General features: G+C 38.9%; 1 protein-coding gene across 4 annotated transcripts; it reads left to right on the forward strand.

The window, feature by feature from the left end:
• Positions 1–2,485: 2,485 nt before the first annotated feature.
• On the forward strand, positions 2,486–20,147 carry VGLL2 (vestigial like family member 2). Of its 4 annotated transcripts, none has more exons than XM_073673197.1 (4): positions 2,486–2,811; positions 5,798–6,113; positions 13,543–14,058; positions 19,089–20,144. In XM_073673197.1, exons 1-4 carry the CDS (start codon positions 2,731–2,733, stop codon positions 19,130–19,132), a joined length of 957 nt encoding a protein of 318 aa, XP_073529298.1. In that variant the 5' UTR covers positions 2,486–2,730; the 3' UTR covers positions 19,133–20,144. The 4 variants fall into 4 exon arrangements, with proteins under 4 accessions (XP_073529298.1, XP_073529300.1, XP_073529296.1 ...); XM_073673199.1 differs by having other exon boundaries at positions 2,487–2,811; positions 19,241–20,140; XM_073673195.1 differs by lacking the exon at positions 2,486–2,811 and adding an exon at positions 5,274–5,556 and having other exon boundaries at positions 19,089–20,147.
• Positions 20,148–25,464: the final 5,317 nt, after the last annotated feature.

Genomic DNA, 25,464 nt, shown 5'->3' on the forward strand with positions numbered 1-25,464 from the left:
TGTCCAAACTTTTGGTCTGTACTATATGTCTTGATGTACATTGTTCTAGACTGTTATCTGTATATATTGACATATGTAACATATGTGCATATGTGTGCTTACATATCTAATTGTAAGACAAGTCTATCTCTCCTCCCTCTTCTCTTTTTCATCTTTTTTCAATTTTTATTTTTATGTAATACTTTTGGATGATACTATGATCTGTGTTGGGGGGGCACCGTGTGGGTTATTTTCTCTGTGGTACACCCACTGTGGGCTTTCATCTATAGAATGAATGCCCCTTACCTTCTTCTGTATGTGGGCGCTGTGTGGATTGACTTTGTGGCGGTGCTTTCCGGGGCGGATGCTTGCTGGAGTGCCTTCTGTCTGTGTTTGTATGAGTGGTCCAGGTTCACAGCGGAATGTATGATAAGATGAGACTCCGGTAAAATGGCGCTGGCAGGTGCATGCACGCTGAAACAGTTTGTCCATGGACAGGCAAAGGCCTCTGTCATTTCCGGCATGCAACAATGACGTCAGATGGGGATTTCCCCGGATGCATGCCTGAAAGGAGAGCCGGATCTCGTGCTTCCGGAGACGCTGTGACAGCGCGGACATGTGGTGCAATAATTGGCGGACATTGAACAGGGATACGTATAAATGCGATGAGGCATGACTCTTTACTTTACACACTCCCCTTCAGAAAGCACTGAGTGTGCGAAACGCGCGTCGGGGCGTTACTTGTGGTGCGGGACCGGGAATTTTTACATTTCTGATGGGTAAGTTCGATAAACTTAAACCGGTGCTCCTATTTGGGAGGGCATTAACTTAGAACTCTTTTGCAAAGACTCATATTATTTCAGGAGTTGTATTAGTATATTTAACAGCAAGGTTTATATCGAGCTGAGCCCTATGTAGGGACGTTTTTTGCATATTTACACCCTATGTTGTTCACTGGGTAGAGAGGTGGGGCCTATATTGGAAGGAAAACCCTCCTATGACTACTAATTTATATGTATGAGGGGATGTATCCTGATCCACACGTGCCCACATTCTTTTGATTCATCCTTTCCTCTTGAATTTTCTTAATCATTTGTGGTTTTGTACTAAGAATTTTTTTAAAAAAAATTTCAGTAAAGATTGTTGTTATATTAATTGCAGGTGGTATTTGGATTTATTCCAAGTTTAGGTTGTATCATTAGGGGTCCACTGCATAGTTTTGTCCATATTTACTAAATGGGGAAGTATGACCAAATTGATCTCCAGCCAATATGCATCATACATATCTTTGGAATAGTATTTTGTAAAGCATAGCCGACTGCAGGTCCTTTAAGAATAGTAAGTAAGGCTGTAAAAATATTATTTGTGACTTTCACAATCCCTCCTTCATAAATGAAACAGGATGTGTCTGATGATGTGTCACACAGCACATGGCCAGATAAGGTTGTTAAATGTTAAAATGACATTTCCCGTTGAATGCATTTGTCACGGTTGAAAGCAATGCAAAAGTGCAAAAACGCATCAAAAACACTATGTGTGAACATAGCCCAAGGTGTAGAGGAGCATTTTTGTTTTTGGTTATTTATTTTGTCTTATATACAAGTCATTACCCTGGAAAGGATGTTCCTTAACATATTTCCCAGGAAAATCCATTTTAGTTTTGTTTTTGTATGTTTTATTGTGAGTCCGTAAAAGTGGCGTAATACTCTGACAACGTTGCTGACAGCAGTGATCTGGGAGTTATAAATGCTTCCAGGGGTCTTCCCCATGCTGTTCTCATGTCATTTGAACACTGTTCCCATCGATTTGGGCAATTTTTATGCCCTCTGCAGACCGCTTGGGGGAGCCGCCGGAAAAATGCCATAGACATACATTGGGCTCATTACTCGGACCGAGCACTGGAGTATTCCAATTTGCTCGACCTGTTCAACGAGTACCCGAGCATTTTAATGCTTGCTCATCACTAGTGCCAACCTGACTCGCCACTTAAAGTGAGCACTAAGGCAGCGTTCTCACAATCATCCAAAGTGCATTTTTTTCCCACTGAAAAAAAGGCAAAGTTTTTGCTGCAAGTTTTAAAAATCATTGCAGATAATTCATTTTTTGTTGCGGTTGCAGCAAAAAACTTCACTGCAGCAGCAACACAGCCTAAAAGTACAAGGCGCAGCATAAACTCTCAGTATGGCCCTGCTGCCCAGGCTTAATGCCACTCTGTGCCTTCAGGCTGGGATTGCACTGTGACTAAGTTTTGGTTCTGTGCTGCTAGCCCAGACTCCAGGTTGCTGCTGGAAGTAGATGCTTGAGGTCCCATTACTGCACGTGTGTGGCTAGTGCACAGTGGCTTGGAGTGGGAACGGCAGAGAGAGGGGAAAGGTGAGAAGGACTGGGATCAAAGAGCTTCTATGTGTGGAGGATAATAGAGCAGCAGTGGGAGCCGGCACAGCAGCACTGCAGGGGGTGGATGGTGGGAGGGGAGTGCTGCCTGTACTGTGAGCCCCTCTTGTAGACCCTGATCTCCCACCTCTCAGCTCTCCTCTAGTGCTGCCCAGCAAGGACGTGATGACGCGTGGGAGATAAATGCCCCCGCCTGTCACTCTGTCCCACGCCGGGCTAGTAGTCACGGAGCGCAGCAGCGGAGACACTGGAGCTCCAGGAGTCCTTCCCATGTGGACTAGAAGCCGCACTGGACATTAATGAACGTGTACAGCACCGCTAAAACCGCAGCAGCATCCCCTCCATCTACTGCTAGCCATGAGCTGTCTGGATGTAATGTACCAAGTGTATGGTCCGCCCCAGCCGTACTTCACCGCTGCCTATAGTCCCTATCATCAGGTAGGTTACTCTGCACGTGTGCACGGACCGGGCTGCGCATGTAGCAGAGCTGACCGTGTCAGTGCGGACCGTGTCAGTGCAAGAGCATCGGGATTACTCAATGATTCACCATGTCAAGTGCAATGCCGCTCACTGACAACTAGATTGTGTGATTGTGTCAGATGACAAACCCAGATCTGCTACATCTCCTCATTTACAGGGCTTCTCTATGGTTATACGGAGTGTGAAACTTCTCAACTGTGAAGTGTCCACCGGCTAAATAGGTGCTAATCACAATATTTACTTAGCTCCCTCAATGCAAATAGGTGCAGCACGGAAGGGATAGGAACAATTGTAGAAGGGGATGTGCAGAAGTAGTCATGCACGGATAGGAAGACGTGTATACAGTGTGTCAATGTGTATAAATGTAGATGTATACTAGTATATATATATATATATATATATATATATATATACGTGTAGGAGTAGTCATGTACGGATAGGAAGACGTGTATACAGTGTGTCAATGTATATAAATGTAGATGTATACTAGTATATATATATATATATATACACACGTGTAGGAGTAGTCATGTACGGATAGGAAGACGGGTATACAGTGTGTCAATGTGTATAAATGTAGATGTACACAAGTATATATATATATATACACGTGTAGGAGTAGTCATGAACGGATAGGAAGACGGGTATACAGTGTGTCAATGTGTATAAATGTAGATGTATACTAGTATATATATATATACACGTGTAGGAGTAGTCATGAACGGATAGGAAGACGGGTATACAGTGTGTCAATGTGTATAAATGTAGATGTATACAAGTATATATATATATATATATATATATATACACGTGTAGGAGTAGTCATGTACGGATAGGAAGACGGGTGTGTCAATGTATATAAATGTAGATGTATACAAGTATATATATATATATATATATATATATATATATATACACGTTTAGGAGTAGTCATGTACGGATAGGAAGACATGTATACAGTGTGTCAATGTATATAAATGTAGATGTATACAAGTATATATATATATATACACGTGTAGGAGTAGTCATGAACGGATAGGAAGACGGGTATACAGTGTGTCAATGTATATAAATGTAGATGTATACTAGTATATATATATATATATATATATATACACGTGTAGGAGTAGTCATGTACGGATAGGAAGACATGTATACAGTGTGTCAATGTATATAAATGTAGATGTATACAAGTATATATATATATATATATATATACACGTGTAGGAGTAGTCATGAACGGATAGGAAGACGGGTATACAGTGTGTCAATGTATATAAATGTAGATGTATACAAGTATATATATATATATATATATATATACACGTTTAGGAGTAGTCATGTACGGATAGGAAGACGTGTATACAGTGTGTCAATGTATATAAATGTAGATGTATACAAGTATATATATATATATACACACGTGTAGGAGTAGTCATGTACGGATAGGAAGAAGTGTATACAGTATACAAATGTACAAATGTAGATGTACACAAGTATATATGTATACACGTGTAGGAGTAGTCATCTACAGATGGGAACACGTGTAGAAGTAGTCATGTACAGATAGGAATAAGTGTAGATGTATACAAGTGTAGAAGCAGTCATATACAGATAGGAATACGTGTAGAAGTGGATGTATACAAGTCTAGGAGTAGTCATGTACAGATAGGAATAAGTACATGTAGATGGATATAAGTGTAGAAGTAGTCATGTACCTATAGGAACAAGTGTACATGTAGATGCATACAAGCACAAAGTATACAAATGAATACTTGTAGGTATAGATGTAGACTTGTAGGTATCTAGTACAATACATTTAATAAGAATACTTATAATTTTTTATGCAAGTGTGTGTAGATCGATACTAACAATTGTACATGTAGACAGATGTATGCAAGTGTACATATAGATGCATACAACTATATAAATGTAGATTTGTAGGAATGTAATACATTTCCTAAGAATACATGTAGTTTTATGTGCAAGAGTGTGGAGATGGATAAGAGCAAGTGTAGAAGGAGATATATAAAAGTAGAAGTAGAGAAGTGGGAATTTAATATAGTGCAATATATAAGAGTACATATAACTTTATATGCAAGTATGCATGTAGATGTAGGCGTGTAGGTATGTAATACAAAACAATTCCTAAAAATACATGTAATTTCATATGCAAGTATATATATATATATATATATATATATATGATCAAGTGTACATGTAGACATATAAATGTGTAGTTGTAGATACTTATGTATATATGCAATATAATAAAATTCATAAAAATACATATAGCTCTATAAATATATACATATATACACCCTAGTACATCGCTGGTGAACAGGTGTACAGGGGTCTGGACACAGTTCTTTGTTTGGTAATTGTGCAGACTTGGGTTACACTCTTTCCCATATCCTGCACCTGTTCTAGTCCGTTTCACAGCAGAGCTGGAGGCGATCCCCCCATTGTTAGCCGGCATTGGGGGCTCTGCTGTACCGCAGGCGGTGGTTTGCGCAGTGTTAGCGCAGTGGTGCTTGAATTCGTTGGGAAATGTTAGTAAGTAGAAGGCTATGAATTGATTATGGGATTTTGCTCCCTGGGACATTCTCCTTCTGAATGACAGCATTAGACGGCGATGGATTAGTTTGCGACTTGAGGAATGTTCTCCTTTTTCTGACCCAGAGAGCTAAGATCCCAATAAAGGTAAATCTGAAGACAAGTATTCGGTCAGTGATCGGTGCTGCTGCATTTGTCATGATGATTATTACTGCCATATTAATGATCAGGGTGCTGTATACAGTCCATACTCTTAGCTCTGGGTACTATATCTGCTCTCCTTGAGGTCTATGCTTTTTCCCGCAGTCTTTGCTCCTCAGCAGCGCCATGTCTGCCAACATATCCTTTCCATTCCCATTGGCTGATGGTGTTTTTTGCATTCTTTTAGAAGCTAGCGTTCTACTCGAAAATGCAGGAAGCTCCTGAAAGTGCCAGTAGCAGTGCCAGCAGTAGTGCCAGCAGCAGTGCCAGCTCGTTCTCCACCCATGTCCCAGCCAGTATTAAGGAAGAGGACTGCAGCCCTGACAAGGAGAGACCCCCTGAAGCGGAGTACATCAACTCCCGATGCATCCTATTCACTTATTTCCAGGGAGACATCAGTTCGGTGGTGGATGAGCACTTCAGCAGAGCCCTCAGCCTGCCCAGCAGCTACTCTCCCAGCAGTGCCAGTGCCAAGGCTGCCCGAAGTGCCAGCTCCTGGAGAGGTGAGGGCACTAAGACATGCACTATTTCATACCATCATTTATACTAATATGTGGCACAGCTGGGGTTACTCTATACAGTCTTTTTATTCTTTCTTGAATACCAATTTTAGATTTTCACCTACACCTTACAAAGTTAATACAAAGTTATATTACATCTTACTAGTTAAAGCAGAAAACCACTGATATTATATCTATAAGCAACTGCAATTTCTATGTGAATTTTACCTCTGTGGGCAGTGAATTTAGTACAGTTTGTATGTACCTGCACACATCTTATAGTCAGCATATTGTAATGTCATGCTATATAAAAGACCAGAGTGTAATATAATAGAAAGTTGGGCGTCTAGTCTAGAGTAGGACTTAGTGGTGTCAATATAATCATAGACAGCAATTTACTGGATTGATTTTTAATTAAAAAGTAATGTAAAGGTTTAAGTAATTTAGATCAATTCTCTCTACTAAATGTAAAAATGAAATGAATTAGGTACAACAGGCTCTGTGGAAATATATATGTGTATATATATGTAGATATATATATATATATATATATATATATATATATATATATATATATATAATTATTCACTCCTTCCTCCATTATTTCTTCTTGCACACTCACTGTCTTTTTCTTTTCTTTCTTGTCATAATATTGTTAAAGCAAGTTTATACTCTGGTTTAACTTTATTCCAAGCACTGATATATATATATAGATATGTATATATGTGTATATATATATATATGTATGTATCTCAGCTGATATATATATATATACAGTGCCTACAAGTAGTATTCAACCCCCTGCAGATTTAGCTGGTTGACACATGCGGAATTAACTTGGCATTGTGACATTTGTACTGTAGATCAGCCTGGAAGTGGGAAATGCACTGCAGAAAATATGGTTTGTTTTTTTTTGTTTTGTTTTTTTAAAACGTTAAAAGTTAATTCAGAGTGTCATTTATTATTCAACCCCTCAAACCACAAGAATTCTGTTTGGTCCCCCTAAAGTATTAAGAAGTAGTTCAGGCACCAAGAATAATGAGCTTCACATGTGTGGATTAAAGATCTCTTTTGCCAGCCTTTTCTGACTATTTAAGACCCTCCCCAAACTTGTGAACAGCACTCAGACATAGTCAACATGGGAAAGACAAAGGAGCATTCCAAGGCCATCAGAGACAAGATCGTGGAGGGTCACAAGGCTGGCAAGGGGTACAAAACCCTTTCCAAGGAGTTGGGCCTACCTGTCTCCACTGTTGGGAGCATCATCCGTAAGTGGAAGGCTTATGGAACTACTGTTAGCCTTCCACGGCCAGGACAGCCTTTGAAAGTGTCCTCCCGTGCCAAGGCCAGGCTTGTCCGAAGAGTCAAGGCTAACCCAAGGACAACAAGGAAGGAGCTCCGGGAAGATCTCATGGCAGTGGGGACATTGGTTTCAGTCAATACCATAAGTAACGTACTCCACCGCAATGGTCTCCGTTCCAGACGAGCCCGTAAGGTACCTTTACTTTCAAAGCGTCATGTCAAGGCTCGTCTACAGTTTGCTCATGATCACTTGGAGGACTCTGAGACAGACTGGTTCAAGGTTCTATGGTGTGACGAGACCAAGATCGAGATCTTTGGTGCCAACCACACACGTGACGTTTGGAGACTGGATGGCACTGCATACGACCCCAAGAATACCATCCCTACAGTCAAGCATGGTGGTGGCAGCATCATGCTGTGGGGCTGTTTCTCTGCCAAGGGGCCTGGCCATCTGGTCCGCATCCATGGGAAGATGGATAGCACGGCCTACCTGAAGATTTTGGCCAAGAACCTCCGCTCCTCCATCAAGGATCTTAAGATGGGTCGTAATTTCATCTTCCAAGAAGACAATGACCCAAAGCACACAGCCAAGAAAACCAAGGCCTGGTTCAAGAGGGAAAAAGTCAAGGTGTTGGAGTGGCCTAGTCAGTCTCCTGACCTTAACCCAATTTTGTGGAAGGAGCTCAAGAATAAAGTCCACATGAGACACCCAAAGAACCTAGATAACTTGGAGAAGATCTGCATGGAGGAGTGGGCCAAGATAACTCCACAGACCTGTGCCGGCCTGATCAGGTCTTATAAAAGACGATTATTAGCTGTAATTGCAAACAAGGGTTATTCCACAAAATATTAAACATAGGGGTTGTATAATAATTGACCCACACTTTTATGTTTAAAATTTAATAAAATTCAACTGAGCAACATAACTTTTTGGTTTGTAAGATTTATGCTTCTGTTCATAAAACCTACTCTCGTTTGCAGTTTGAAGGCTCTAACTTATTTGCATCTTATCAAACCAGCTAAATCTGCAGGGGGTTGAATACTACTTGTATTCACTGTATATATAAAGATAGACATACATGTATATATATACACTATATATGCTGTATATGAACACAATGTATAAATGTTTTATACATACATATATGTATATGTTTGTTTGTATATATCAGATATGTTCACTGTGATTGAACACAATATAAAGTATAACAGTGTATATAAATATATATCTAAGTACACCTGCTCTAGCTTGGTTCACATGCTGGTTTAGTAGATGAATCTATGGAATTCTTTACAAATCAATACAGAATTAATAGTCCTCAGTGCACTACACAGAGTCACTACTTTAGGATGATTTACTTCATGCAATTTTGTTGCCATTTTTGAAGCAAAAGCCAGAAGTGGTCCTATAACGCAACAGAATTGTATAGGAAGGATTCTACATTTAAAAGCCTCCATAAATAAGTTAGAAAGTTACTTGTAAAAGGCTGCTAATATCTTTCCCTGATTTCCTTTTACCAATTCTTGCCCCAGTTGATAGGACTGATTGTAACTTTTATTGCATCACAGTGTTTGGAGATGTCATTCTGGACATAGAAATCTGGGTTGATGTCTTGAGTTTGATGCAAATTGTCTTAATATGTTGACAGATGAACTTATGAGTGATTATCAGAAGAACCTATGGCTATGGGGAGGGTAATTCTAGCATTCGATGTGTGTAGTTCCCATTTCATACTTGTAGAAAATGCTATAACCTACTTTTTCCTAGTAACTATAGTATTTTTCACAATAGTCCATCAACTTGGTGACTTTGGGTGTTCAAGGATTGCTCTGATAATTCTATCAAATAATTCAGTGAGTTTAGTAGTGGTCCTATCTGAAAACATTGAGGAAAAATTAAGAAATTTGGCCCTAGTGCATCTTAAAAGCTTATTCATGTTACATCTGACAAACATAGCTCTGCTACCATTGACTTGTTCAGTCAGCTGCTGATTCACCATATTGTAAACTAAGTATTGCGACTGGCAATTAATAGGTTATGTCCATAGAAATCATTAATTTAAGAGGGTAAGAGTGCAATAACTGATTTTATCAGATCCAAAATATAACTCAGTCTAGGATCATCAACCTCTAGCTGTTGTCAAACTACAACTACCAGTATGTCTGGATAGCCACCTGCAGGCAGACCCCTAGTCTCACCATACTCTTGATCTGTTTTGTAAAAATAAAGTAAGTTACATTGTTCTCCTCAGCCACACTGATGGCGGCATCTTCAATTAAAGGAGTTGTCCACTACTTTGATATACTGATGACCTATTCTTCAATTAGATTATTAAATTAGATTAGTGGGCGTCTGACATCTGGCACTCTATGTATCTGCTGTTATCAGCTCCATCAGTGGCTAGATGTAAAAAGTGTAGGGAATCAGAACAGCACCCTCCCTACAGTTAAGTAGCTTCCTGCAGGTGCAGAAAATGAGCTCCTATTCACTTCAATAGGAGCTGAGCTGCAGTTCCCAGTCATCAATATTGAAGCAGTGGATACCCTTTTACTGCGGCACTTCTCAGAGCTCTGCCAATTGCATCCAGGCTACACACAACCTGGACTCAAGACTGATACATAATTTGCCATACACTGTAACTATCAGACTGGAAAGAGTTTTGTACTGCTGATGAATTTAGTTCACATTGGCTATACCGTATGTATGTAGCAAATCTTCAGCTAGAAGAACTATAAGTTCATTGCCTGGATATAAACAAGAACGTGAGATTTCTCTGACACAAGCAAATTTTGAAGATGCCAAAAAACAGTCCCATTTTTTAGCATATTGTAATTGACAAAAAAAATTGAAAATGTCTGTAAATTCTGCTACGTACCACATAGCAATCATTCAAACATAATGTAATTATTTCCAATAAGTCCACATAGATTGGGGCCTGATGCTAATGAAAATTGTACCAGTTTATACTCTGGTTTTAGTGCAAATCTTGGCAGATGGGTAGTATTTATTTCCACTTATTGTATTTTATGTAAATTATACACACATATATAAAAACATCAAACACTTTATAGTTACTAAGTAAAGCAGTGACCCATTGCTGCAATCCGATCCGGCAGTCAGACGCCGGTGTGTGAGGTCACCGATCTCTGCTCACTGGCTCCATAGAGAAGTCTTTGCTGATGTCTAATATTAGGCATTAGCACAGTCTTTGGAGGCAGTTTCAGACTACAGCTTAGGTAGTAATCTGGAGTTGTGGGACATCCTTCTCCATTACCATTCCAACAGATCCAGAAGCTGCATTCAGAAGCTACCGTGATTTGCATAGAATTAAAACATCATGGTTTAATAAAGCTATGGAGCCCATAACTTATTTTTATGGGTACTCACTTTCATTTATGGTTGTTGGGAATAAGCAAATCTTTAAAAGCAACCTGTCAGGAACTCTAGGGTCTAATAACTGGGTAGAGTAATAGAAGACAAGTTCACACATACTTTTTGCCATGGCTGAGAAAATCAACTTTGAGTGTTTATGTAAATGAGTCTACAAGTGCACTAAAGGTGGGCCGATTTCAGCAGGTGCACTGACCCTCCACCTTGTGCTAACCTGATGTGCTTGATTAATATTTTATCCGCACCGGAAGAGATGCCAATTTTTTTTACCCTTTAAACAGGTATTCCCATCTCTAAGAATCTATCCCAATACGTAGTAGGTGTAATAACAATAATAATAGCAACTTACTGTCACTATATAAGTGGTTGTAACCATGGATACCTAAGCTACTGCAATGCCCTGCACATGAGGTAAGCGACATAGCGAATCAGAAGAACTATACTACATTTCTAATTGGAGGTATTTGCTAATATTATTATTATTACACCTACTACATGTTGGGTAGGATCTTGGAGAATACCCCTTTAAGGCCTCATTTAGATGCCCATGTTGCACGTCTATGTTGTACCCATTTTCTCCATAGATAGGACATGTACCCATTATAATCTATGGTGCCATTCACAAGTCCATGTTTTTTCACTGTTTTTTTTTGCCAAATTCACGGAAACATGTTAGTTTTTTTTGGCAGCACACATGAAAAGGGGACATACAAGTCTATGGGTCAGTGAAAAATACGCACAGCACATGGATGGCATCAGTGTACCATCTATGTGCTTTCTGTATTTAACATTGGAAAGGATAGGAGAAGCTTTGTCATTTATTTCTTTATCCATCCATGAAAAACAGTGATGACACACTGATCCCAAACACTGATGACACCAGTGCTATTTTTTCATGAGCACATTTAAACTGGAACGTGTGAATGAGATCTAATAAATTGGAGGTTGGAGTTGTTTTTTTTCTGCACTAACAGTAAAATCAGGCAGACTGACCAAAATGCATGAAAATTGGATCGAGCAGACTGTGAAAACAATCCTTTCTTTCTTGTACACCAAAAAAAAAAGAGATCGGAATGAGGCCTTATGCGAAGAGTCAGTGCACTTATCTGTTTAATTGCAAACAAAACTAACTAACTACCCCTATAAATAGGCATACTAAACGCTCCTAAATATATGGGTTAGAAAAAAAGTTTTTATAAATTTGGGGGTTTAAGCAGCAGAAACCCCACAATAGTTAAGTAAAAAATGCCATTTAGTATTATAATAATATCAGTAATGTACTGATAAAGCATATTAAGCTAAGTTCATACGAATGTATAAAAAATTGTCCCAGTTTTATCAAGGAAACTCGGACGATTTTCATCAACACTGGAATTTGTATGCAAACTGTGTGCCATCCGTGTGTCCATTATCCATGTCCATGTGGCATCCGAATTCATAGATTAACATTTTAAAATGCACATGATCAAATACAGTTTCGTAGGTTACTAATGGAAATTTATTGGTAAAAATCGACTGCAATACGGAAGTTCTGTATGAAATCCGATTTTTCTTTTTGTACACCCAAAGACTTAAATAGGCGAAGCCCATCTGACTTACAGAAGAAACTAATTCATGCTGCAATTTTTTCTCAAGCGCTGATTCGTTCCGTGAAAAAAAAACCACTCAGCTGAACAGCACAATTGAATAACATTGGTCTTAGTGCTGTCTGTGTCATGTCAGTCTTTTTACCCACAAAAACGTCCTTAGTGACATATTTTATAGTTCTTTTATTTAGTAGAAATTTTTATTGCCTCTTTAATCTTTTATGCCACTCATAATAGTAGTGATTCTGCATTAATCTCCCATTGGGTATCATTACAGCTTTTAAACACTATCTCACTGACTACAGTATTACTAATTTATTCAACATTTTATTTATTTATTTATTACTTTCATCTCCAGCTGATATTTTGTGTTATCCATGTATTTTGTTGGAGTTTAGTAATTTCATTACAAGATCAAATAATATGTAAAATACAGAAGTTTGGATTGAGGTAAGGCTCTGTTCACATTTGATTTTTGCTTTCCGTCAGATGAATTTATCATGAATATTTGCTGGTACTGACTCTGCCTTGGACTGACCCACAGGAGAACAGGAGAATCCTCCGGTGGGCCCCTGTGCAGGAGTGGCCACCACCCTCTTATATGAGCAGTACTTAGCACTATATACTCACTATGTACAGACAAAGGCAGCATCTTATTCTTTAAATAATCTACCCAGTTCATTGTTATACATTTGTGATTGGGGATAATGTCACATTTACATGTAGCTGAAAAGTAGGGTCCTGGAGTTGGTTACTGGTGGGCTCTTGGCACCCCAGTCCGACACTGGTCACTGTATTGTATGTAACATTGGACTCTACTGTAGAAAAATGTATCTCGCACACCCCTCCGTATATATCAAAATCCAGCATGCTACAGTTTTCTTCACAGTAAAAAAGGAGAAAGATAGAGAAGTCACACTTTTACGTAGTTAATAAATGAAGTGTGAACAGAGACTGAAAATGCACAAATGTAGCTGAAAGCAATTGTTTTTTAACCCTGGGATTTTATGTTTATCTGTGAATAAACACTGTATCTTTGAAGTAAGAAAATAATTGTAGCTGCAGACTAAAGAAGTATATACACAGTTCTTCTTTCGTTATCTATGCAAAAAATACATGGTAACACAGAGTAATGTTTTGTGTTATTCCACAGATCCATCTTTCCCAATGAGTCAACGAAGCTTTCCTCCATCTTTTTGGAACAGCAGCTACCAGCCATCTGCAGCTCCACCGACCCTGGGCAGCAGCTTAGCCAGTCCTCTAAGTGGTCCTCATGCAGAAATCCCTTTTGGAGCAGACCCTTATTCCCCTGCTTCTCTTCATAGCCATCTACACCAGGGACCACCTGAGCCCTGGCACCATGCACACCACCATCACCATCACCACCACCCCTATTCTATTGGGGGAGCTATAAACAGTCAGGCTTCCAGTTATCCACGGGCTGGCATGCATGAGGTATACAGTACACACTTTGATCCCCGCTACAGTTCGCTACTTGTCCCAGCATCAGTCAGACCTCACAGGATCACTCCAGCAGGAACGGCGCCTGGTGCCACACAGTGCGACCTGAGCAAGGGTGAGCCATCTGCATCTGCATGGACAAGCCCTGGTCCATATCCAGGACCAGCAGGAGACATGGGACAAAGCCTTAGCCTCAATGTTGATGCAGGTAAGAAGAGTTAGTATTCATTGATCACCACATTAAGTTGTCAAAATAGCTATATACAAAAAAAAGCTCCTCCGGAGAGAAAAAGTTTAACCTGTCCACCACCACGCCCCCGCTAAACAGTGTGGAAATACGTTTAACACCTTATCCTAAAATCTTGACCATCCACCATCTTCCTAGCATAAACCATGGAAACATAAAAGCTAGTAAATTAAAAGGGTTATCCGCTACAGGACAACCCCAGCTTTATCAATTTAGGGCCTTAATTAGAATGAAACCAGTGGATATTCACCTCCTGCAATGGCGCTGTTTTAGCAATGGTGGCGCTGCTGTTCCTGGAGAGTGATCAATTGGGGCTCGGGATTGATTAAGCTGGAGTTGTCCAGTTATGGAAAGCCCCTTTAATACTCACCATCAGTGCTGAAGAACAGCAGGTGACTTGTACTTCGTTCTTAACTATTCTACTAATACCCAACTGGTGAGAATCCTGGATTTCCACTAATCCAGTTATGACAAAAAGCGAAACATGCGGGCTTAGTTACTCATTTCAATTGAAAGCTCATTTTTTATCATTAAAATCTTTTAATTTAGGATTAAAATTAACACACGGGCATACTGAATCAATGGCTTTCATTACAGGACATACACACTGCATGTGCAGGGGCGAACATACATTGGTGCAATTTGTGCGCCTGTACATTGGCCCAAGATGTAAGGGGGTCCACTGCCATCTCCAAAGCAGCAAGCAACTTGTGTCACAAACACTTAAAGGGATGCATTATAATGAGCTATTAAACTGCAAAGAGCCCATATACTGTTCTTCTCTTCTCTCTTTATCTCCCTCTGTGCAGTTGAATATTAGAATTTGTAAAAAATACATAACACACATACTAAATAAACATTTCCTAACTATGAATACAATTTTTAACATTTCCGGGACACACAGCGTTTGCCAACCCTAAAAACCAACTATAAAAATACTATGGGCATATGTTAGTTAAAGAGAACCTGTCCGCAGGATTTTGCTAAGAAAAGTACAAACATGGCCATATTGGCGCTGTTACACAGATTAAAATGATACCTGTGGCAAAGTTTTAAGGTTTTTGTGTAATGAATATTTGAAGATTTCTTGTAAATATAGCTTTGTGCATTGGGGCGGGACAGTGGGTAGCGTCTTGAGCTCTGCCACTCCCCCTCTACTGCTCCTGTTGTTTTTATCTTTATGTTTTAAATTTCGCACCAGCGCCATCCTAGTAACTGGCGGCGCTTGCGCACAATGATCTCCTGGCAGTCTTCAGGAAAATGGTGGCTGTGCATGCGCAGAATGACCTCCTAGTGGTCTTCAGAAAAATTGCGCCTTGGCGGCCATGCGCAGATTGAGATCTCGGCATGTCACTGAGCCGACATCTCAATCTGTGCATGCGCCGCCACCAGTGCCATTTTCCTGAAGACTACCAGGAGATCAATGTGCTCAAGTGCCTCCTGCGGACTGGATGGCATCTGTACCAAATTTAAAACATGAAGAAGATAAAGACACCAGAGGCAGCAGAGGCTCCCCTATGGTACTTTAAAAATAACAGAAAATAACATTTTTACAAAATTTCAGAAGTTAAAAAACTAAGCTAAGAACGTATGTAAAAAAATATATCATGAAACCTATTTTAAACTGTATTAAATTGGCCATGCATGGTAAGATTTTTCAAGAATAGAAGGCAACACACAGTTGACATTTGTACAGTGCAACACATCTAATGTGATCAACAATCAAAAATTTAAAAATTAAGTACAATATTCATCAACGAGTAAACAGTCCACAAGTGCAGAACAAGTCCAGGTTTTCAAGAAGTCAGTGAAGAAAATTAGTATTAGGAGTTGAAGAGAAGCACGCAGCAGCACGTCGACTTTGCTACGTTGTAGGGTAACTCCAACTCTTATGATGAATATTAATTGTCTTCACTGACTTTAATTTGATATATTTGATTATTGACCACAGTAGATGTGTTGCTTGATACAAGTATCGACTCTGTGTTGCCTTCTTTACATTCTATTCTCTTAATTGAGCAATCCGTTACATATATGTGTTGGTCAGTGATGATCCATATATATCTAGTTGAACCAATTTTTGCATAGAGATTTTTCATTGGCCTTAGTAATATAGGTGCAATGTATAAATGGGTGAGATGGACAACATTGGTAACAGAGACTCTATTAATATCCTACCTTTATCTGGGTCTCCATGCTTTCCCAGGTGATTCATTCATACACTGAAAGGGCATCCATTAGATTTTCGTTGCACAGATCATAAACACTGATAAAAACTTGGTTACATCTTGCTATGTATGGCCAGCTGAAGGCAGCACTATTCTTTCTTTTATATTTTGTGGCTGGACTAGAAATGTAAATGCAAAGTTAAACTTCTGTGCATGTAAAAGTTATCATTACTTGTGAGAAAAACTAAAACTTTCACTAGTTTACTATTAGTAGAGTTATTTCTTAGAGTTTAGAACCAATACACAAAATTATAAGGGATTTGCGAAAATAGTTATTCATTTAAAAATTGAAAGGTTACAGGTTGTAAATGAAAAAAATATCAATTAATATAATAAATTAATATAAAAATTAATATAATTTAAATATATATATAAGATATTGCGTGTCAGGGGTTACATTTTTTTTTATATAAATAGGATTCAAAAAGCATTTTTCTTAATAGGAATAATAATGGTTGACCAATTAGTTTTTTTAATAGTTACACAGCACAATGCTAATTATAAAATAGTATTCCATTTAGTATTTATTATCACTTATAAGTGCCATTTTTTTATCCAGTGTAATACAAAGAACACCCTGACAATGGTGGGGCTGAAAATCTAATTTCCCTATTTCAAGCACTCATTGTAATTACATATGAAGCAGATTGAAGAAGCCATTAGAGCCCATCAAATAGTTTGGATATATAATTATTGTACTACAAATCAACATCAACCTGCAAAAAAAGCATCAGAGAACACATTCTACTTATTGACACCAGCATAATCTATCTTAGCAGACTTCTAGCAAACTTCTCACTTTCGGTCTTCTGACTTGTTTTTCAGTGTTTTCATTGCCGGTGGTTAACCATTCATGCCAGCCATGCAATACATTCCTGCCCCGCACATTTGTCTCAGTTGTCTTTGTTTGGAGTTCCCTTTCCTGGATTGGGAAAGATAATGTTTCAGGTCCTTTAAGTCAGGATTTGGATAATTGATCAGTTCAGACTTTGTATGTTGTGATGTTCTTACAACGGAAAGGAATCCCTATACAGACTGATATCGGCTGCCTTGTTTACAGAAAACACCGATGGTGTCAACTCTTCTCCGCCATGCTAGAATACTACAATTTCAGATTCCTTAGAGGATTCTTTGATGATCTGTTATAACATGATTCCTGTACATTGTTAATCAGCATTCTCAATTTAGTTTTTGGCTGTTGTGTTATAACACTATTCATAGCATTTCGTGACAATGAAAGGGAACGTGATAGTCATATAAGCAAAATGTGTAAATCTCAAGAGTAAGAATGGAAGGGCAAGTTATCATGATGTTGCAAAATCAAAGCAGAACCAGACAATTAAAAAGAGAGGACTGATGGAATGACGAGAAGTTATAGATAACTGCAGGAAATGCTGAGAAGACAGAGTAAAACGTTCAGGGAAGGTTGGTGAAATGTGACAACCATTAATAGCACTACAAATAAACTCCATGCCAAGGTTTTGATGGGCTCTATTACATTTAGGAACTAAACACTAATATCAAATTAAACTCATAGGCCCTGATTCATTAGCGTTTTTCTTTAAGTCACTTTTCTTTTTTTTGTCTTGTGGTGTTCGCTGAAGTTTATTGCGCCAAATTAATCAAAAAGGCTCAAGCAATTCAAAAATTTGGCGCAAGGTAAAAAAAAACCCTCTTCTTTCCTGCCATCAATCATTTTTATGATTTTTTAATCAAAAAATTGTATCTTTCTCAAAATGTCGCAAAAGCATGCATAAATATTTAGCGAGGGAACTGGAGTAGAGTTGCGCAAAATTTTGCAACTTTTAAAAAAGTCGCAATTGATGAATCAGCCAAAAACATCTGGAATCACTAAAATCCACCCATAAAGCAGAAAACAAAACAGGCAATCACATATAAAATAGGCTTAAAAAGGGCTCAAATAGAATAATGAATTAGGTGCAAACCAAAAAAAAGGCGTAAAACACACAAACTAGATAAAAAACAGGCTCAATGATGAATCGTGGACATTATATCTGACATTTGTTTGTTCCAAAAGCAGAGCCCCAAGATTGAAAATGCAGGCATATTAGTACAGGATCTAATTAATCTGGAAACAGCTAAATGTCCTGTCAGTCACATTTCTAGAGTTATATATATATATATACCCATATACATTGTCAGCATGAGACAAAAGAAATGCAGATGAGCCAACAGTGGAAAACCCTAATAAACTGGGTAAAAAAAGAGGTTAAAATAATTAGTATAGTCAGCTATTACAGTCTAAATTCTGATAAATTCTACACAATGGCTGCTACCACAGTATATAGACAACAGTCACATTGAAGTTTGACCACTTGCAGACACACTAGGAAAACTATTCTTTTTCCTTAAACAATTTCATTGAAAATCCTTCATTTCAAGCTCTGTCTATAGCAGTTAAAACAGGAATTCCGGTCCAGAGGTCTTTTCAAAGAGGTGGTCTTCTAGAAAGGTGTCTTTATATCTGATTGATTTGTGTAGGTCAACTAACATTGCCACATAATAACATCACCTAAAACATCATTTTAATGTAGAACTGTATGTGATCTTTTATCACCATTTTTTCTACAGTGTAAAGATTTATAAAACCCCTTTTAAAATCTACCTATTATTTCTTCAAGTAATGGCCACCCATATTATTATTTTACCCTGTCCTTAAATTTCTTGTACCTTTAATTCTTTCCACCCTTCTCAACCACCTCTTTCTTCCTCACTCTCCTTCTCTACCTCCTCCATTCCCAGGTTTACAGCCTCAGGATAAAAGCAAGGATCTGTACTGGTTTTAAAACCTGTTGCCCCTGTAGATCCTCTCCACCTTGTAGAAATGGTGGCATTCTGAGCTGAAATGGAGTTGCATTGGTTTGGTGGTAACAGCTTGTGATCTTGGTTTTCAGCTCGACGTTACACCTTCTGTGGAGGACCTCTCCTGAGCTGATCTTCTCAAAGACTCTCAGCCAAATCACTTAATCCAAGGCCCAGCGCTAAAACTACAACCAGAGGATGGGAACAGGACTCCGTGCCACTGGCCATGCAGGAGACATTCTTAATTCCTCCTTGCTTCAAAGACTCATATTTTTATTTAAAATGTGATCGACAAAATAATTGGTGCCACCAAAAATATATATAGAGATATAATTATATATTAATATAATTCACTTGCTTTCTTATAAGGGAAAAGGACTATTTTTGTTGTGAATATTTTTTATGCCTATTTGAAAATGTACTTTCCAAACCAAGCTGCCTGAAGAACAGAAGTCCAATGTGTTAGTAATATTCTTTTTGTGGGTATGCAGACAAAGCACGCACATTACACATGCAGACTATGGACATAAATGAAAGGACTAGGGGTCGACGGACTAAAAGCCCATATGTGGACATTCAATCCAGTCTGTTGTGAGGGGCAAGAATCTATCCAGAGCCACCTGCCCATAGCTTATAGAAATGCAGCTGTTAGATGGACAACTGTTCAAACTCCAGAAATATGACAAGCAAGGTGGCACTTCTCAGGGTTTAACCCAACAATCGCATTTGATTTTTTTTTTTTTTTTACAAGAGAATTTTATGATGAAAGAAGAATTGCTTTTCAAAACTGACAGCCTGAACATGGAAGGAACAACTGCAGTAGGGTGAAAGGTGATACTCTGCAGAGACACGTATTAGTGTGGCCAATGCATTTTTGTGTGTGTATATGTTGCTGTCATCTTGTCACTTTAATTTGTTTGGGGAACTGTGAGAGATGTATTTAATTGTAGGGTTTCTGCATTAAAATATCTTCATGTCCTTAGATGTGTTGATTATTGAGCAGAATGCGTAGGATTATTTATATTATCAATATAATTATTGCATTGGGGAAAAAACATAACCAATAAAATGTTTCTCTCGTCTATTAGATATATTTATCTCACTGCAATGGTTTTATAGCAGTTATGGCTGCTTTAAGAGTTAGTTTGATCTATTAGTTTCTGAAGCGTACTGCTCTCCAGCCAGCTGATTTCCTTAAAACTGTGCTTCCTTGGGGCAACTTCCCACCAAGTTACCAGCAAATACAGAGACAAATTGTTTCCAAGGCACCAGAGGGATAATTTCATTCTCTTATTAATCCAAAATGCATCATCAAGCCAACGTTTCGACCAGCAAGTGACCTGTTTTGAACATAAGAAAAATGGCACATAAAACTAGCCAATTTGCTCATGCTTGAAAAAGACCACTTGCTGTCTGAAATGTTGCCTTGATGATACATTTCGGATTAATAAAGGAAAGAAATTCTCTCTCTGGTGCCTTGGAAACAATTTGTTGCTGTTCCTGTAAACTGAAGGACAGGCACTCCTGCTTGACTGATAGCTCAAGCCAGCGGCATCATTGCACTGCTGCCTAGACTGTTAGCTCCCAATGCTGCTATATGAGGCATCTTTGCACTGGCACCATTGGAAGAGCAATGTCACTGAAGCTAGCCAAGATCTGGTGCTAAGATTACGTTCCACTAATCCCAGCTAGCTTAAGGGCAATGCTTCCAACCTGACTATGAAGGAGCTTGTAAACACTGCGCATGTACGGCCACTGCTTCTACGCTCTAGCAGTGGTTGGTCCTCTAAGAAACGTGCAGCAAAAAAAGAGGAGGAAATTGTAATATTCAAGAAAATGGGGACACATTTTTAATAAACAGTAAATTGAAACATTTCTTGCTTATTTTTGCAAGCACTTTCAATTATACTCATGTCTAAACATTCGAATAACCCCATAAGGAGTTCAGTTGGACACAGAACTTGCAATAAGAGCCCATTCTTTCCATACCTATTTTAATACTGCTGGCACTATACACGGTCGTCAGGATGGATAAATGTTGCTATTACACTCAAGTGTCTGCCTGGGTGAGATTTCTATGTCTAGAAATATTTCAAGGGAGCAACGGCTTGGTGATTTATTGAGTTGATATCCGATACCTTGCCCGCTTCACCCAAGTTCGTCTGGCAACACTACAGGGCAATGTCTAATAATACATGAAGGATGATTTTAATTAACATAATGCTTAGTGGAAAAAGTAGAGAAAACTTCACATTCAAATTCCTTGTATAAAAACATTCAAATTTTATTCCATCTTGATTAAAAAAAACAGTACGTCGTATTATTGCGTATATTCCATAGAAAACATCTGACGCGTTTCTGGATGTGCAGTTTTCTCTACTTTTTCTAATTCAGTTGATGGTCTCAAACTTTAAATGGCACTCCCACATCCTGAGACCAGTGTCTTTCAATATCAGCAGGCAACAGGTTCAAAAACATGGTAAGTCCTGATTTTTTCAAATTTATTAATATATATTAACATTATGCTTAGTTTTTATATGACACTATGTGGATATTTCTCAGTGTGTATACTCATCTGGAAGACTGGATGTATTTTTGTACTAAATTACCCTTCATATAATTCACAGAAAAAGTCTGATTTCAGTATCAAATATAGGTGAAATAATTACCATAGTAAGTTTGTCCAGGTAACGGGAAATATTTACAAAAATGTCTCACAATATAGGAGAAATATGTATAAAACATACAAACATAGACTTCTGAAATATAAAATATTGGAACTGCATATATGCATATGATGTACTATGCACACAAAATGTTACATCTGACCTTCAAGTGTCTCTCTGTTCTCATTATTGCAAGTATTTATTCTACAGGCAGAACTTAAGATAAAAACAAAATGAGCAAATACCCTGTAGTAAGTAAGTGAATAGTAATAGTACATGTAAATGACATAGGTTACTTAGTTAACACTATTTTGATCAAAAATGCGTAAACGCCTTCCCACCGTGATAAGGTGTACCAAATATGGACGGTACCTAACTCTTGTAGTTCTCCTCACTATGTGTCAGCAGACGTCCAAATAGATAAGGGCAGAGCAGGACCAGGTCCCGACTGTGCAGCCACCTGTACTTGGAAAGCTATATAAACAAAATGGACCCCGCAAGAGGGGGAGCCACGATACTGTTCGTAGAAAGTACAAAAAACTAAAACAAAAAAAAATGAGCCAGAGCCTATATTGGTATAAGTGCAATACTTAGGTGTGCATTCACACTGTGGCCATTTAGCAGACAGAACCTAAGATAAAAACTAAATGAGCAATAGCCCTGTGTACCCGGTGGGATGAACTTTACGCTTTTTGGATCAAAATAGTGTTTACTAAGCCCCCTATTTTATTTACATGCACTGTTATGATGTATTTATTACAGGGTATTTGCTCATTTTGTTTTATCTTAGGTTCTGGCTGTTAAATGGCCACAGTGTGAATGCTCACCTATGCATTGCACTTATACCAATACAGGCTCTAGCTCAATTTTTATTTAATTTTTGTTTGTTTATTCTCTATTCTCTAGAGTAACTTTTTTTTTATCGCAAGAATAATATAGACTACTAAAAATGTAAATGTGATGAAAACTTGACAGATCCCATTACCGTCGACTAATTTTATCAGTAGAGAGATGGCCATTCATTTATATTAGATTTCCAAAAATTGGCGGGCAAGCTTGCTTGGCAATCTTCGGAAGCCTCATATAATTTATTGGTGACAGCCGTACATGAACACCCAACTTTCCATTTCTAGACAGTGTTCCACAAGCCCTGGTATTGAGATGCTTATGGATTCCACAACTGGAAATTGTATCATACAATTATGGCATATCCAATGGATATGCCATAAACATGCAAGATGTGAATACCCCTTTAAACTTCAGTTTCTGGATACGTTGCAATTTGCTGAACCTTTTTCATTCTTTAAACTCAAATGCATCACAATATTATACAACACCCTATATTTTTTGGAAATGATAATTGTCAGTGTTTTAATTAATTATCGTATTATTCACTTTAATTATGGACATTTACTCTTATTGCTATAGTTGTGTTTAATCTAATAGGTAGGTGTTAATCATTGTCATAATGCTTATCACACATAACACAAACATACATAACTGACCGATGGGGGCTCAGACCAAGTAGAGTATATTCAAATGTAGCAGACTGAAAAATATTCCAAACCTTTGTATGAGGCTTTTTTGTTTCACGTCCTTGGGTTTCTATAAGCTAGGTTCAAATGAAAGAAACACTTGAAGACATTCCTGCCTATGACTTGTAACAGATCAATCTCATGTGTCGTTGATATTGGACTAAAGAGAATATATTAATTTTAATGTGTTCTTGTTGAGATTATCCATGTCTTTTATTCAATCTGATAATTGAATGCCATTCACAAGCTAGATTATTATTATTTATTATTATAGCGTCATTTATTCCATGACGCTTTACATGTGAAAAAGGGGGTATACATAGCAAAAACAATTAGAAAAATCTTGAACAAAAACGCAATGGCAAACTGGTACAGGAGGAGAGAGGACCCTGCCCACGAGGACTCACAATCTACAGGGGATGGGTGAGGATAAAGCAGGTAAGGGTAGAGCTGGTCGTGCATCGGTATGGTGGAGTGAGTTTTGCTGCAGGTTGTAGGCTTGTCGGAAGAGATAGGTCTTCATCTTCCTTTTGAAGGTTTCCACTGTAGGCGAGAGTCTGATGTGTTTGGGTAGAGAGTTCCGGAGTAGGGGAGATACACGTGAGAAATCTTGTAAGCGATTGTGGGAAGAGGAGATAAGAGGGGAGTAGAGAAGGAGATCTTGTGAGGATCGGAAGTTGCTTGTAGGTAAGTACCGGGAGACTAAGTCATAGATGTATGGAGGAGACAGATTGTGGATGGCTTTGTATGCCATGGTTAGGGTTTTGAACTGGAGTCTCTGGGCGATGGGGAGCCAGCGAAGTGATTGACAGGGAGGAGAGGCCGGGGAATAGCTGGGGGACAGGTGGATTCGTCGGGCAGCAGAGTTAAGGATACGTTAGAGGGGTGCGAGAGTGTTAGAGGGAAGACCACAGAGCAGGAGGTTGCAGTAGTCGAGGCGGGAGATGATGAGGGCATGCACTAGAGTTTTTGCAGATTCATGGTTGAGGATAGTGCGGATCTGAGAGATATTTTTGAGTTGGAGTAGGCAGGAACTGGAAAGGGCTTGGATATGTGGTTTGAAGGAGAGGTTTGAGTCCAGGGTTACCCCAAGGCAGCAAGCTTGTGGGACTTGGGAAAGTGGACAACTATTGATTTTGATGGTTACGTTAGATGAGTGAGATGGGGGAAAGATGATGAATTCAGGTTTATCCATGTTAAGTTTTAGAAATCTAGCAGAGAAGAAGCATGAGATAGCAGACAGACATTGTGGGATTCTGATTAGTAAGGAGGTGATATCAGGTTCAGAAAGGTAGATCTGTGTGTTATCAGCATAAAGATGATACTGAAAGCCGTGGGACTCTATGAGCTGTCCCAGACCGAGGGTATAGATAGAGAAGAGCAGAGGTTCTAGAACCGAACCTTGGGGGACACCAACAAATAGGGGCAAGATGAGGAGGTGCTATGTGAGTGGGAAACACTGAATGTCCTGTCTGTTAAGTATGAGGAGATTCAAGTCTTTGATACCAAGACATGAGAGAGTCTGTAGTAAGAGAGAATGGTCCACTGTGTCGAAGACAGATGACAAGTCCAGGAGGAGGAGAACAGAATAGTGTCGCTTGGATTAGGTGGTTAGTAGGTCATTGGTGACTTTAGTCAGGACAGTTTCAGTAGAATGGTGCGGTCAGAAGCCAGATCGTAAGCTGTCAAAGAAGGAGCAGGAGGAGAGGTGGGAGGACAGTTCAAAATGGACGTCTTGTTCGAGTGGTTTTGAGGCACAGGGGAGAAGTGATATAGGGTGATAGCTAGTCAGAGAGGAGGGGTTGAGGGAGGGCTTTTTGAGGATGGGTGTGATCGAGGCATGTTTGAAGCATGAGGGGAAGACACCAGTTGTTAGTGACAGGTTGAAAAGGTGGGTTAGAGTTGGGATGAAGACTGTGGTAAGGTTAGGGATGATTTGGGATGGGATTGGGTCAAGTTCACGGGTGGTGAGGTGTGACTTGGAGAGTAAGGAGGAAAGTTGATCTATCTTCCATAATGGTGGAGAATCTGGTTTTGGGGGAGGAGTATTGAGTAGATATGAGAAGGGGCTGTGGGGACTTTAGGCAAAAGCTTTGTCTGATGGTATAAATCTTC

The sequence above is a fragment of the Phyllobates terribilis genome, unplaced genomic scaffold, assembly GCF_046119375.1.
Source record: "Phyllobates terribilis strain yellow unplaced genomic scaffold, ASM4611937v1 Scaffold_3__8_contigs__length_932513732, whole genome shotgun sequence".
NCBI lineage: Eukaryota > Metazoa > Chordata > Amphibia > Anura > Dendrobatidae > Phyllobates > Phyllobates terribilis.